We start from the raw sequence: 15,660 nt of genomic DNA, 5'->3' as shown, positions 1-15,660 counted from the left end.
GGGAGCGCGGCGCGTGCGCGCTGGGCACCGGTCCCACGAGGTGCAAGAACGCAGTGCGCGGGGCGCAGGAACGCAGTGCGAGTCTAGCGTACAAACACCGATTTAATGTTCCCGTTCTGCCGCAGCGCGCCGCTCGGTCACCCCCGCGCGGTCCGTCCCACTCGTGTTCTGTCACGCCGAGATCCGTCGCTCGTTACGCGTGTCCCCGTGCCGTGTCCTCACCGACGAGGCGGCGGTGCAATCGGTTCCGGCTGGTGGATCGGCGGCGGTCCGGGGCATCGCCGAGCGGCGGAGACGCAGCGCTCCGATGCACGGCGACGACGAGAGCAGGGCGGCTCACGCGGGGAGGGAACGGGATCGGAGCGGAGGACGGCGGTGCCGGGCTCAGGCCGCCTCCAGCTGCTCCCGGGCGGCGTCCAGGCGGCGCTGCAGGCGGCTCTGTCGCCAGCGGAGGAAGCGGCGGCGGGCGCGAGCGGCCTGCCAGCCCACTAGCACGCCGGCGGCGAAAGCGGCCAGCAGCGCAAAGCGCACAGCGCGGGGCTTCAGCGCCTCCAGCGCCATCGGGGTCGCGAGGACGTGCGCTGCGGGCGGCTCCTCCTCTCTCTCCTCCTCCCGGCCCGCCTCCGCCTCCCGCTTCCGCCGGCGGGGGCGGGCCCGTTAAATGCCGCGGGGCCGGCGGGAGGGGGCGAAGCGTCTCCCTGGTCATGGCTGAGGCTGTCTCACAGGTAGTGCCTTCGCCTTGGGCTGGGGAGGCGGCAGGGAGCGCAGGGCGGCGTTGCTCCATCTCTGCCTTTGGGTGGGGGGTCTCCCGGGGGTGCCTCCCTCGCCCCCCAGCACCCCGTGACCCGTGTCTCTTCCCCAGGAGCTCCTGCTGGCGGCAGCGTTTGTCTCTGATGCACAGTACAACAGAAATATTCCTTTTAAGACTTCCCCCGAGGCTGTCAGGTAAGGGGGTCTGCAGGGCTCTGCTCCTGCAGGCAGCCTGGGGTTGGGGGGGGCTGGGGTGAGTTCCTTCCCCCAAAGTGCAGTGAGGCAGTGGCACAGCTGCACAGGGAGTGGTGGGGTCACCATCCCTGCAGGTGACCGTGGTGACCCCAGAGCCGTGGGGATGTGGCACTGAGGGATGTGGGCAGTGGGGATGGGTTGGGCTTAATGATCAAAGTCTTTTCCAACCTCGGTAGTTCTCTGGAGGGAGCCAGCCTGTGTCTGTGGAACTGTGCTGAGCTGTATGGTGGTGGTGAGGCCAAGGTGGAATGCTAAGAGGCCTTCTTGGGTGGGACTGTGAAGGCTGAATTGAAGCTTTAATGTGTACATTAAATACAACTCAATGTGTCTTATAGGAACACAAATGAAAACTTTTATTTCTTTTCTGGAAGCAAAAACCAAAATGAAGCTGTAGTGCTAGCAGAGATTGTGAATATGGACAGCTCAGTGCTTGGAAGGAAGTGCTGGAAGGTGGCTGCATGGGGCGTGTGTGGCAGGGTTCTGGTAGCCAGGCAGGAGAACAGCCCTGTGCCAGCTGGCTTGGTAATGATGGTAACAGCCCCATGTGCACCAACGCTTCAGCTGATCCTAGGAGCTTGTGGTGTCTCTGCTCAGGTGCTTTTTTGCAAGGGCAGTGACTGCTAGAAGCAAGAAGTCACCAAAAGCTTGTTAATTGGCAGTTAGGCAAATGAAATTCCCAAAATCAAAGCTATTTTGCCTGCAATATTGACTCTCCTGACTAGCTGCTTTTACAACATTGGTTGCACTTTTAATTCTCTTAGCTCAGCTACTGAAGCTTCAAGAGTTTTGTACTGCCTAAGTATGTTAACTCTGAATAGCTGAAGTGAGTGGGTTTTACGTGGTGGTGTCTTAGTGCTGTTGTTAAGGACATCTGTTGTCATTCATTTTATCACCTGCCTTGTACCTTTGGGGTGATGACTGGGCAGGTGAGATGATTACGTGGCAACACAGGCATCCTATATATTAGCAGAGAAACCCCATGCTCTTTCTGTGGATGTGCTCCAAAAGGAGCCACTATTATATGCTCCTGTGGAAGACTGAGAGCCTGATGTGTTCGAGGTTAATATCAGCAGTCACCAGAGGCTTTGCTAGAGGGGACAGAATACTACTTGACTTGTGTGTGTACATAGAAAAGCTTACTCTGACAGAAACTTTTGAACACTTCCCTGTTCTATCTATGCTGATGTACCCTTTTTTCTTTACTGTTCAGGCAGTGTGTGCTGTTTTTCCAAGACAGACTTGCTGACCACATGGGTACATACACTGAACCCCTTACTTATGGTGCCACTGCTTTCTCTCTACAGGCTTTATTATCTCTATAACCACTGGTTTATGCGAACAGCCACCTATATCTTCATCTTTCTCAACCTCTCCCTGGCAGTGTTTGAAGAACCTGCTGTGTATCCACTCCCTTTCCTGGTGAGTTTCCAGGCAGTGCACAAGTGATAATGCAGCTACTGTTGTGTTGGCTCAGTGGTGTATTTCATGCTTGAGACAAGTTACCAAGGTGTAAAGAGATGCTTGCTGCTGATCTTCCTGTTCATACTTCCCATATGCTGGAATGGGGTCAAAAATGGGCATAAAAACTAGACACGGTCCTGTGGACATCCCCAATGGCTGATATGATTAGGCAGTGTCACACTGCTCCCTTCCACACTTTCAGGCTTTATCCTTTTTCTCTGCACCAGTCATTGTGATTGATGTACTCCTCAAATCCTAACCAAATACACAGTGACTGGTTCTAAGCTGCGCTTAGCAGGGAATTTCACAAAGGAAGCCTAAAACTGTTGCCATATGTGAGCTTGTAGAACAGCCAGCAGCAAAACTCGCTGGCAGAACTTTTATATGAACCCTATTTATTTATTTTCTCACCTGCACCTCAGCCTGAGAATCCTTATTGGTATGGAGAGGACTAGCATTGCTTTTGTTAGTCCTGACTGGAGTCTTTTCTGTCTGCAGGCCACTTCTTTAGTGGAGGTGTTGTGCCTTCTGGTGTTCTTTGGCCGACTGATGCATTTTGCAAAAATCACCTGTCGTAATGTATTTTGGAAGGATACCAAGAACATCTGCATCATGGTTGCAATCCTGGTGAGTTAGGTCTTGAGATCACGAGGGTTGAGCTGGGCTATGTGGAGGCAGCTTTTTGTTCCTCCTGTGTCTCTTCTGGGATCTGCTGCACAAGGGCCATGGCCAAACCAATTGGCACATCAGCCTGTTCTCACAGACCTGTTGTATGTGCATCTGGTTTGTCTAGATGGTGAAGATAATTGGATTAGCTCATACAGTTTCCGACTTCGTTCCTGTGCATTTTCATCCTTTCTTCTACAGCTATCTCTGACTGATTTGGCCATATATGGGGCCCTCAGGATATACAACATAAAGAGTGTTCGATGGTCCAGAATAGTGAGGCCCATCTTCCTGGTCAACTTTGCAGAGAGTCGCCAGGTAAGGAATGGATCTCATGGGAATTACTGCTTCTGGACAGCATGCTGCTTTCTGAGAACCAAGGGAACATGTAGTAGAATGTAGAATAGCAGGATTCAGACTCATTGAAGTGACTTTCTCTGAGGTGACCTGGAGCAAGATTTCGAGACAGAGAAAAGGGTGCATTCACAAGGATGCTGCTTGGGCATAGTGCAAGGTACTGCAAAGCATCTTCCTAAGTTTGGACAGCAGCAACCCAGTCCACAGAGCCCTGAACATGCTTGAGACTGAAACCAGAGCATCTTGCCATACATAGTGCTGTTTTGTCATCTTTGTTAAAGACTGGCACCATGTGAAAGAATAATGTTTCTCATAAGCTCAGCCTATGGGCTCTGATTCCTACAGCTTGTATGGAAGACCACTATCTGTTTGCAAGCAGTTAGTTGCTACTCTCAGAAGTAGTAAATGCAAGCAGTATGTATAAGTATGTACAAGAAAACTGTTTCTTCTTGAGACTGGGGCCAGGTTACTTATTTCTGGAAGTCTCCTAGGCAAACAAGCACAAATGTTGCACAGTTCCCCAAACTGAGCTCGTGGTCCAGATGGATGGTTTGGACTCTGTTCCCTACTGTCACAGGGAGATCTTTGCCCTGCTACCCAAGACTATTCTGTTCTGATTTGGAAATAAACTGTTACACTGTGGAAGCCTGCAGGAGGGAGCAGCTGAACTCTCAAGCTTGGAGCATATTTAGTGCCCTGGAGTGACGGACTTCTGTCTCTGACCAGTCCTTTAGAGCAAGAGCACTTCAGTGATGCCTGGGGCTGTTAAGCAAGGAACAGACTAAGTTCACAGTGCAACATAAGCTGGGAGGATGAAGAGGAAAGCTCTGGTACTCTTGCACAGGTTTGCCTGAGTAGCAGGGCTTGCCTCTTGTTATCCGAGGCAAACGTGTAAGAGTAGGAAGAACTCGTGCAGTCAGAATCTTTCCTTCCAGGCAACAGACAAGGCCGTGTGTCCCACTGTGCCTGTCCATGTGTAGCTGTTCTGTTCTGATAGAATGGTGATAGGAAAAGTGCTTCTAAACACTTCCTTTGTCCGTGACAGATACGAAGAGCCTTCCGCAGCATCCGCAATACACTGCCAGAGATCACCTATGTCTTCTTGCTCTTCATGTTTAGCCTTCTCATGTTCTCCCTCATGGCTCTGAAGCTGTTTGGTGAGAGGTGTGAAAACATTTTTTTTTATTGTTGTTGTTCAGAGTATGGGGGGATGAATGGCTGTGATTCCTCCTGAACAAAATGGATCTGGCAACTCCAGATGATTTCTGCTAAATACAAAGTGCTGATACCTGTAGTTGCTGGAGTGGGATATGGTCTCTGTGCTTGACACCAGGTTGTTGCCTTCTTCCTAGGAACCTCCAGACAGCAGAAGGCTTGCCATATTTTAGAGACTACCTAGAAATTGTGTTTGACCTCTATGTGTTGGTGACGACTGCAAACAGCCCGGATGTCATGTATGTATGCTGAGCTTGCAGTCTTTGTGTTGCAAATGCTGGTGTCCTGCTCCTAGTGTAAGGGAAAAATAACTGTGTTGTGCTATGAAGCTGTGATCAGCATCTCTGGCAGGTGAAATCACTCACTAGGCCCATTTAGGGAATAAGGAGGGGGGAGAGGGGAGCAGGGAAGAGTCTTCTAACACTACCTATTCATGAGATAAACTCTGCTTGTTCTGCTGTATTTTTCTCAGCTTCCTATCCCTCTGGCACTACGTAACCAAGAAGTATCTTGATGCAACAACTAGACCTGAACGCTCACACTTGGCTATCTGAGCACTGTCTTTTGTGCATCCTGGCAGGGTCTCAGGTTAAACAGTACTGTTGTGCAAAGCAATGTCTTCCAGAGTAGAAATGGGGCTCTCACTTCTCCAGCTTGTAGGATTTTCAAGAGTTGTTACCCATCTGTTTTATAGATGGCCTCTGAACCACAGTCTGAGGTCTGACCCCACAGGTTGGGAGGAATTCTTTAAAAGATGCACTGAAAGTAAAGCTTTCCAAAAGATCCATCAGCTGAGTAAGGCATTGATCTAAGAGACAAATCCCCTAGCGCTTTGATTAGAACACTTTCATAAAAAAGGAAGTGTGCTCTAGTGACTGGATGTCTCTTATCTCATGATGTTTGCAGGGATATGTATGCATACTTTCATAACTTGCACAGCTGTGTTAAAAGAGGCTTGGACTTCTGATCTTCACTTGTTCTGAGTTGTTACCATTTCGTCAGGAAAGATGGGATGGAGGGCGGAGTGGGACTCATTTGTGTGCTGGAGATGTACTGAACAGAACTGGAGTGTTATGGGGACCCCAGGTATTTAAATGGTGAAATACAGATTGTTCTCCTAGGGAACCTAAGCAGAAGTGCAGTGAGGGACTCTGAAGCCAATAACTCACCAGTGTGACTGAGACCTCACCCAAGACTCCGTGTGTCTGAACTTAGGCATGCTGACAGAAGTTTAATCTATGCTTTCTTTTCTGTGTCATGTGAGTGAGGGACCAATTAAACACAGGATTCAAACTTGGAATTAAACTTCTGTAACTTAATACGCAGAGTTCTTGGTTTTTCCTTTTTTTCCCCTCCAGGCTGTCTCACCTGGCTATCCAAAACATTCTACAAATCATCAGGAAGATGGTTTGGTTGTATTTCCTTGTCTGCTCAGCAAGTAATTTCTCTTCTCTCTAGGATGCCAGCATTTGACTTCAGCTCGTGGTATGCCCTGTTCTTCATTGCCTTTGTCATCGTCAACACTTACATCTTCATGTCACTCTTCCTGGCTGTTGTGTATAACAATTACAAAAAACACCTGAAGGTAATAAGCAGAGGGGTGAAGTGTGATCATCAACTACCTGCTGTTCTGTATAACCTTGCATGGGGGCATCTGGCCTTCCCTTGGGAGGCTTCTGCAAGATGTGGAGAAGGTGAACAGCTTCTCCTGAATAAACATATAGCTTCCAGCCTATACTCGTCTGCTTTTCATACAGTGGAGATTACTGCTAATTCTAAGTATATGAAAATGAAATGCTCTATTCTGGTGTGTTTGAAACAGGTAGGAGGTGCATGTCTGTTATGTCTGTTAGAGGATTAGTTCTAGCAAAGAAACCACTGCTTCTATGCAGACTGTTTTCAGGTGGCTGTGAGTACACAGCACGCTTTTTCTGCCACTGCATGGACTCTTGGAGCAAGGGAAATGTGAAGGAAGGTTGAAGTAATCTGAACTCCTGTTTCTTCTGCGCCAGATGAATAGGCACAGTTTGGGTAGGTGTGATCAAAGGATGAGAGCAGGAAATTCCTGGGTGCCCCACGAGGGGATTGACCCTCCTACCCAGTAAGCAGTCTGCTAGGATGTTTCCCAAGGTTATGAGCTTCTTTAGTCTGCTTATAATCTTGTACAGAAAAAGATCTCCACCCTTGATGTCAGCAGTATTCCCTGATAGATGGCAAATGTGTGTGGACATATCCTCTTTCCTTCTGTGACCGGCAGGCGTGCAGATCCTGTGATCTCTGGGAGATATTGCCTCATCTCCTTCCTGTTAGATACCATCCTTTGTCTTCCCTTCCGTTTGTTTCAATGCATCTCCCAACAGAAAGCAATCCAGTGATCCCTCCAGAGGCCTGTGGTTGCCTGTTAAATGGCATTTCTCATCACCCCATCGGTTCTGCTCTACGTGATGTCTAGTAAGAGAAACAAGCTTGGAGTGACAGGTCTCTGTGCTAGGGAAATAAGGTAAACCAAGAAGGGGAAAGTGTGACTGAAGCTGCCTGAATCTTCTCATTCTTTCTAGAATGAGATCCGTACACTTGCTTACATGAAGCGCCGCAAGATGATAGAGGCCTTCAACCTCCTGAAGGAAGAAGAGGGAATGCAGTTTGTGGTTAGAGAAGCCCAGTGGAAGCAGCTTGTCAAGCTGGTGGCTCCTGATATCAGCAACTCCCACAGAGAGTTGCTGCTACGCATCTCAGATGATGAGCAGAAAGGTTTCATAGGTGAGCAGTGGGGCGCTCTGTGCGCATGGACTGGGGAGGAGCCTGGGATCAGGAGCCTGGTTCCAGGGTTCTGCTACTGGGACTCATGTTATGTAATGGATTGAGAGGGACTTACTTCCCTCTCTGGATTACTGAGGTCCTGAAAGGCTGTTCTTTGTGCCTGTGCTGTATGCTGTGGGCAGTTCTTCATGGCCATTTGTCATTGGGCCAAGTTCCCTATGAAGAAAGATTCTTCCTCTTCTCAGCACAGGACAAAGACCACTTCCCTTGTTAGCAGATTCCTCCAAATAACATAGCACATATTCTGTTAGAGCCACTTGCTTTTGTGTTGTCTGGAGACAGAATACTGGGAGAGATGGGCCAGTCTCATTATGCTAGATCATTAAAGGTTTTTGTTGGCTTTTGGCCTCACTTTAAGCCAGTCTGTCAGGAGTGGGGCAGAGGAACTGCTTGAATGCTGAATTCTACCTGTTTTGTGGTGGATATCTCTTTGGGCTTGTGCTTTGCTGACTGCAAAGGTACTGAGTCCAGATTGCTACAACTTATATGCACATAGATTTGCCAGGCAGGTCTGTTTTTAAATGACAGTGGACTGATGTTCAGTGCTCTCTCCCTGCTGCAGACAAGAAGTCCTTTGTACAGCTGGCAGATCTGCTCAACATCCAGGTGATTGCCCTGAAAATACGCAGCCATCCATTGGGGCAGTGGATGCCTCGTGTATACAGATCAGCAGTGAGTCAGTTCCTGCGCAGCGTGGTTAGGCACAGGTAAGTCTGTGTTGGTGGAGCAAGCAACTCCTAACGTGTAAAACACTGCAGAACACTACTGTTGTAAGTAAATACTCTGCTGGGTGTCATGCTGAAAAGTGCAAGCTCTATTCAGGCAAACTGGAGGTTCTAATTTTGAAAGTGTTCTGTAAATTAATTACTTTTAGACTACCTTTGTTAGGTATGGAGAGAGTAGGCTTGGATGTTGGTGGTTCTGTGCCTCTTCCAATCCCACTTGCTCTTCTATAGGTGCTGAGTGTAATTAGTTTTCCCTGAAAGCAGGGAGTGCTTTATGGCCTGCCTGGAAGGACCAGGCTACAGGCTTTACTGGAAAGTGGCTGGATGTGGCTCTGGGCAGCCTGGTCTGACGGTTGGTGACCCTGCACACAAAGGGGGGGTTGAAATTAGGTGATCACTGTGGTCCTTTTCAACCCAGGCCATTCCTATGATTTGATGAAAGCGATGACTGTAAATCAGCAGTCTGCTGTAAATCTGCATTGTATTGTTTCACCAGCTTTTATTAAATTGGTGCTGTGAGCTGCTAGTGCTCTGCTTCACATCTGAGGCTTCACATCTGAGTCTTCCCAGAGATGCAGAAGTTATTGAGGTTGGAAGGGACTTCCAGAGATAGTCAGGTGTAACCTCCCTGCTCCAAGCAAGGTCAGATAGAGTAGGTTACTCAAGGTTTTGTCCAGTTGAATTTTGAACATATGCTAGGAGAAACTCCACAACCTCTGTGCAACCTGTTCCAGTGTTTAAAACTGAGGACAGTCAAAAAGAAGGGGAAAGAAGCTTTCTTGTTTAAATGAGATTTCCTGTATTTCAATTTGTGCCTATTGCCTCTTGTGCTTTCACTGGATACCACTGAGAAGAGTCTGGCTCCATCTTCTCTACACCCTCCTATCAGGTATTTATACACATTAAGACTTCCTCCCTGACCTTTCTCCCCTTCAGGCTGAACATCACCAGGTCTCTTAGTGCTGTGTCAGGTTACTCTGTTCTTTACTTGCTTTTCGTGCTCCTTTGCTGTACTAGCTCCAGTAGGTTCCAGTCCAGCCCAGATCCTGCCACAGCACTCAAACGAGGCCTTTGGCATTCATGGCCTGTTCACAGCTCTTGTACCGAGGTAGTCCAGGATGCTGTTGGTCAGCTTTGCCACCAGGGTGCATTGCTGGCTCATGGTCGACAAGCAGAGCAAGACACCCCTCCCTCCCTCCATGCATCACCAGCGAGGCGCTCTGCAGAGCTGCTTTTCAGTTGCTCTGTCCCCAGTCTGCCCGGCTGCCTTCCTCCTGGACTTCACCAATAGCAGAACTTGGCATTTCCGTTTGAATATGATGAGGCTTCTCTCCATCCACTTTCCCAGCTTATTCAGTTCCATCTAATTGTAGCACACCCATCTCCTCTCAGTTTTATTTATCCAGTTCTTCTTGATAAATGCTGCTAGACTTGGTGGAAATCCAGCTGTAATAAATTTCTGAGAGCTTAACTCTGAAAGTACTGGCAGTGGTGTACCTTGAAGGCTGGGTAATGTGCTCGACTCAACTCCACAGTAACTTCCCAAAATGCAGGTTTTGCAGAAGCTGATGAGTAATTGCCTAAATTGTAATGTTAGAGGAAGGAGGCAAAGAACTCCTGAAGTAACTGATTTTTACCTTCTTGAGAGTGGTGAGCTGACTGTTGTTTTGTTTTGTTTTCCACTCTGCTTGCAGGGGATTTGTTTGGACTTATGATGTGATCATACTAATAAATGCAATCTTCATTGCTCTGGATGAGGAAAGCCCTTATATTTCTTATGCAGAGTGGGTCTTCCTTGCTTTATATATAATTGAGATACTCCTGAAAGTATACACATACGAACCAAGGGCATTCTTTGGCAAAAATCAGTTCTGGAACTGGTGAGTATGCATTTCAGTGAGATCTTTGTGTTCAGTTTGTCAAGAAGTGAAAGTCTGAGGGAATAGGCTTCCAGACAACTCATGTTCTAGGATGCAGTTAAAATGAGTTTATGCATGAGAGGACAGTGTACTCATTCCTGTCTAACAGACTGCTGTTCTCTGGCCCTCTGCTAGCTCCAGTTAAATGTGACTGCAGTTCATGAAAGTAGTGACTGGGCAGGGGAAAGTATTTTGCTAAATAAAGCTTTCCCACCTTCCTCTGTTGCAAATAACCCTGAGAGGAAGCAGGGCTGTCTGCCACACAGAAGTAGTGACCCTTCTTCCTCTCATGTACGTCATGTGGGAGCTTAAGTGCCCATTCTGTGTTGCCCACAAATCTAACAGCACTGCCTTCCCTCATGCTAGGTTTGATACCCTCATCATCATTGCTGCCTTGACTGCAACGATACTCAATACCACCCTGAAATCGAGTAAGTGCAGCTTGAGCAGCCTGCATGCATCTGGGAGGCTCAGTGGTTTTGAGCTGTCTTTTGCCATCATCTTGGTCTTGGGAGGCTTTTTGGCAGGATAATGGAATTCCTATAGGGTTTCTAAGAACTAAGTTCTTCCCCTTCCTCCACTAATTTAAAAAAAAAAAACCTATTGTGGTTTTTTTAAGTGTTTAATGAGGACATAGCACGTGCTTACATTTGTAAGAGTTTACATGGTTATTTTTCAGAAGACATATTTTTTTTATTTTCTTTTCTCAGCCACGAAATACAACAGTCAACAGATCCTGGACATTGTCTTCATATTAAGGGTCCTCAGGCTAATAAGGATTGTTGACAGCATACAAAGGTGATGAACAGAATGGGGATATGTTTGTGGGGCAAGCTGGATCAGGCTGGCAGACACAGTGCTTTAAGCTGCTCTGTAGAGTTGCTTTAGATTGATCATGGCAATTCAAGAAAACATCCCAAGGCCTTGTCTCAACTTGCCTGGGATGAACCCAGCTGCTGCAACCTCTCTGTGGCAATAAGTAAGGATATGTGGGGGAGCTCATGCTGGATGGGATGTGATAAGTAAGCATGAGATTTAAAAAAAAAAAAAAATTAAAATAAAATAAAAATAAAAAGCCTCCCCACAGTAGTAGTTATCATGAATCATTTGCTGCAGGTTCCGAGTCATCATGAACACACTGATAAACATCGTGCCAACCATGCTGACATTTGGAGGGCTGACTCTGGTAAGAAAACCTGGTATCTTAACTCAGAGCATTCAGTTTAGCAGGGATGTGTTAAGTCTCACACACATCTGGTTTTCAAGAGAATGAATGCAAATGCTTGGGTGTTGAGCCACTGAAACTCAGTGTACATTTGGTTCTTAGTTATGGCAAATCTTCACATGTGCAAAGTGGTTGGGTTACTGCTAGTTGCCAGGTCAGAAATTGCCAGGACATTATGTCTTCCACGGGGCAGCAAAGATGTTCTGTGCAGTCTAGGCTTTGGATGCTCCAGGGAATCAAATTATGGTTATGGTGAGAAGCTGAATGAGAACACTTATTTTCTAAAATCACTTTTTAGAAATAGGTTTTCCTCCAGGTTTGAGAATGTTTCATTTCTGTGTATTTGGTCTGCAGTCCTGGGCAGGAGTAAGTCAAATAGTTGCTTAGTTGCTTTTGAGGGGGCTGAATATCTTAGACTGTGCTTCTCTTCCACAGCCTGTAAAAACTGAAAAGTAAAGCCTGCTGGAGCTTTTAAACCTGCCATGGGGCTTTCTGTTCAGTGAAGAGGCCTGTAATGGTGTTTCTCTTCCCAGGTTGTATACTGTATATTTGCTATAATTGGAATGGAGTTATTCCATGGGAAAATCCAGTTCTTCCCTGCAAACTCAAATGCTCCTTATGCTTTGGAATGTGGAAACCCAGCTCTCAAGGATTCTTTGTTTGCCCGTGGAAAATACTGCAAGAACAACTTCAACAACTTTGCATCTTCCTTCATTGTTCTGATGGAGCTTACTGTAGTCAACCAGTGGCACGATATCCTTTTTTGTAGTGGAATGTACAAATGAGAACTTGGTGACCCATGTTTCCCTTCTCCCCTAAGCCCTATTTTTTCCTTTGTACTGAATGTACCTGTGCACTCATTGTCATTCCAAAATGGAGGAATGTTCCCTGCACAGGACTTGTTATTCCCTTATTCCTGAATGCTACTGCTAGGAAGTAGTATTTGATCCCTCCCTCAGCACTAGTTTAGAGCAAGATCTTCACCTCTAACAATTTTGCCCTTAATTCCCTTTATACTTTTTGCCAACGGATTTGCCAACGTGACTGCTCAGCCTGCAAAGCTTTATTTCATCGCCTTCCACATTGTGATGGTTATAATTATTGTCAAGTAAGATTTTTGGCTTTCTCTTATCCTTAGTGGAGCGAAGAGGGGCTCTGACCCTTGCCAAGGCAGTGGTTGTGATCCCAAGATTATGTATGGTGTGCTGCTCTGACATACATCCTGCCCCTCTCTTTGAAGAGCCTCTTGCAAATGTTCTTAACTCCACTGAGTGGTGCTCTGCCTTAGAGCTCATCTCCAGCAGACGTTGCCATAAGCCCTCAGTACCCAGAGCTGGCCTATGAGCTTGTCTAATCAGAGCAGTTGATGTCTGAAGCTGGAGGGTTTCCAGTAAGGGAAAGCTGCTATGTGATTCTACTTCTCATTTCTTTCAGCATCTTTGTGTCATTCATCTTGGAAGCTTTCTTTGTGGAGTACTCCCTAGAGAAGAGTGAAGTGGAGACAGCCATTGAGCAGAAAATCCAGGAGCTGGGAATGGGAGTTCAAGAGTAAGCAAGCCCCCTCAAACAGTAGTGCTGGGTGTGGTTGGCTTGGCAACTCCAGTGAGAGCAGTGGGACGGCAGGAGATGCTTCCTCCCATCTCTGGGTGTGAACTGAGACTCCTCTTCCTTGTCACAAAGATCTTGCTAATCTGTCGTGACCTTAAACGTCTTGGTCTAAGGATGGTAGTAGAAAGTAACTTGCTTTCCCCTTGGAGGTGGGAATGCAGTGAACTCTGCCTCACTGAGCTTTTCTAGATTTAGACTGTCATCTGGGGGCAGGAGATGCTGGAGACTAACAGCATGACTGTGATGCTTGCCTTGTCCAAGAGAATGCATTGCTGGTGTGTATACGTGGGCCCCTGTAGAGTGACCTCTGATCTTTCTTGTGTAGGGAGGCGCTCCAGGATGAACAACTCCTTGATAACATGGAGAGTGCTGACAATGACCTTGAGGGGGAAGGTGGAACAAAGGCACAGCCTAAAGGGCTGGTGTTTAAAATTGCCTCCAAACGTAAGTGTTGCCCTTTCTTTCAGGGGTATAGTGACTGCTGCTATGTCTTATTTTTTTTGTTGTTGTTGTTTAGAAGGCCAAGGTTCTGAACTGTCCCTGTTAGTTGCCCTGTCTCTGAGGAAGTTCCCAAGCACTTCTGCTTTCCTTGAGCCATAAAAGCAGCTAAAACTTGGCTAGAGTTGTGCTGAGAACTGTGGATTCTGCTGTTTCTTTTTACTTCTGGAGCAGCTTTTTCTTCCTCTCTCTTACAGTGTGTGCTTGTCTTCAGTAGCCAGTCTGTGGAGACACTGCGTTGGTGGCTGAGATCTTGCTACTGCCAAGAAGCCTGTCTTTTTTCCTTCCTCAGTGCACTCTGTACTCCTCCTGGCTTAGATCATGGGGTGACTATCCACTGCTTTCCTCTAGCTTAGTGCCTGTTGGTTGTTTTTTTTTTTTCTTCCACTAGATTTCTTGCTGCATCTTAGCAGCTCCTGTAGCCCATGCTTCTCACTTTCCCAGTTGGTTGGGATCACAGATCTGTTGAAGGAAATGTGGGAATAGAAGTGCATGAATTCTTAAAATAAGAGTCTATTCTTCACAAGTGCTCAAAGTGTTGAAAAGCAGACTAAAATATCAGTAAATATCAATGAGGCATTTGTTTTCTTGCCTCTGTAGTGTGAAACACTGGGGAGCAGCCTTTAAGTAAGAGGTCTATTAAGGCAGGTGCTTATGCTGGAAAAACAGACGTGAATGCTTACAGTGACTCTTTTGCCACCTCCAGGGTACAGGACAGTTGATGCTCTGCTTCAGCGTATGTTTGAGGCAGAGATACCTCTTGAAGATGAAGGACCTTCTTTTGAAGAGATCTTAAACTTGTCCCCTGCTGCTGTACCTGGTGATCTTACTTCTGAAAGAGCTGTGTAACTCAGGGTAAAAACACAGTGGTCGACAAGGAGGAGGTAATCCTCAGCTGCACAGGTCTCCAGCACATTTTCTGGCTGCCTGCCTTCAGTCACTGTGGTCAGGTACATGATGGATGAGATTAAACAGTTGAAGGGGCAGCTGCTGCAGGAAATGGCACTGTTATGTGAAGGAGCTTTATCTTGTGTAAAGTCTCACGTGAATGTGGAAACTGGAAATGCTATCACAGGAGAGCAGATGGAGGGTTTTGTGTATCTGGCCGTGCAAGTCAAGTGCAGTATTCAATATGTTATGAAGTACCTATTCCTTATAACTGGAATCTTGTATTACAGCACTTTTATATGCGTATATGGAGCAAAGTAAGCTGCATTAAATGGTTCTTGTTAGTACACTAAATTTAGCAGTTAATCATTGACATCAGTTATTGTTTAATGATGGGAGGAGGCTGGGTATGCTGCGTGATGAACTGCTAACTTACACAGAGCACTTGATGATGACCTATGTTCATCAGTAACCTGAGAGTTGAAGACAGAGGCTAGGATCCTTATACAAGTACAGAAGGGTGACCATTGAGCTCCAACCCCCCACCAGCTCAGGCTGCCCAGGGCCCACCCAACCTGGCCTTGGGTACCTCCAGGCTCTGGGCAGCACTGCCAGGGCCTTGTTAAACCTCAATAGGTTCTCCTAGGCCTGCTTGCCTGCTCAGATCCCCTTGGGTAGCATCCCTTCCTCTTTTGTATCAGCCACAACACTCAGCTCAGTGTCATCAGCAAACTTGCTGTGCCGGTCTTGTGCAGCAAGTTTGCTCTGTCCACCTGTGTCACTGATAAGGATGCTGAAGGGCGCTGGTCCTAATGGGGGGACATTGTATGTCACTGGGCTCCACCTGGCCATAGAAATAAGGACTTCAACCTTCTGGCTGCATCCATCCAACTCACTCCTCAGCCTATCTCTCTCTGCTTAGAGGTAAGGCTGTGGTTGGGGACCGTTAAAGGCTTTGCACTGCACACATGACACCAGTTGCCCTCCCTTGTTCTGCTGCATTGTAGAAGGCCACCAGACTGCTCGGGCGTGATCTGCCCTTGTGGCTTCCAGAGCAAGTAATCTGGAGCATCGCAAAGCCCTGCGTCGCACCACCCGGGCCTGCCTATCCATTATATGGACATCCAGCCCTCCTCGCTGTGCGGCGTGGGGCGACGACGGAGCGCCGAAGCCCTGCCGGGAGGGGTTGGGAGGGGGGCGGGGTCTGGCGGCGGAGGTGAGTGGGATTGGTGAAAGGGGGCGGGACTTGACGGCGAAGGTGAGTGGGATTGGT

At 47.5% G+C, this 15,660-nt stretch overlaps 2 protein-coding genes across 2 annotated transcripts; one reads left to right on the top strand and one right to left on the bottom strand.

The window, feature by feature from the left end:
* Nucleotides 1-89: 89 nt before the first annotated feature.
* On the bottom strand, nt 90-561 carry MTLN (mitoregulin). Its single transcript, XM_042875320.1, has one exon. The coding sequence runs from the start codon at nt 559-561 to the stop codon at nt 385-387; it is 177 nt and encodes a 58-aa protein (XP_042731254.1). The 3' UTR covers nt 90-384.
* A 78-nt stretch (nt 562-639) lies between these two features.
* Nucleotides 640-14,769, top strand: LOC122194257 (two pore calcium channel protein 1-like). Its single transcript, XM_042895195.1, has 19 exons — nt 640-725; nt 863-945; nt 2,310-2,424; nt 2,965-3,093; nt 3,334-3,450; nt 4,535-4,653; nt 4,842-4,943; nt 6,163-6,289; nt 7,263-7,464; nt 8,087-8,231; nt 9,944-10,129; nt 10,535-10,599; nt 10,879-10,966; nt 11,285-11,354; nt 11,927-12,146; nt 12,411-12,501; nt 12,828-12,941; nt 13,327-13,445; nt 14,206-14,769. Exons 1-19 carry the CDS (start codon nt 705-707, stop codon nt 14,346-14,348), a joined length of 2,256 nt encoding a protein of 751 aa, XP_042751129.1. The 5' UTR covers nt 640-704; the 3' UTR covers nt 14,349-14,769.
* The last annotated feature ends 891 nt before the right edge of the window (nt 14,770-15,660 follow it).

The sequence above is a fragment of the Lagopus leucura genome, unplaced genomic scaffold (assembly GCF_019238085.1).
Source record: "Lagopus leucura isolate 7727_CA_CO unplaced genomic scaffold, USGS_WTPT01 Super-Scaffold_73, whole genome shotgun sequence".
Classification (NCBI taxonomy): Eukaryota; Metazoa; Chordata; class Aves; order Galliformes; family Phasianidae; genus Lagopus; species Lagopus leucura.
Note: the sequence above shows the minus strand (reverse complement) of the source record. Positions and strands in the feature narration are given on the sequence as shown.

Coding starts and splice junctions, on each gene's coding strand:
- LOC122194257 (XM_042895195.1), top strand. CDS start 705: ATGGCTGAGGCTGTCTCACAG. Junction 7,465..8,086: donor TGAGCAGAAAGGTTTCATAG/GTGAGCAGTGGG, acceptor TCCCTGCTGCAG/ACAAGAAGTCCTTTGTACAG. Junction 12,147..12,410: donor TGTAGTCAACCAGTGGCACG/ATATCCTTTTTT, acceptor TTCCCTTTATAC/TTTTTGCCAACGGATTTGCC.
- MTLN (XM_042875320.1), bottom strand. CDS start 561: ATGGCGCTGGAGGCGCTGAAGCCCCGCGCTGTGCGCTTTGCGCTGCTG.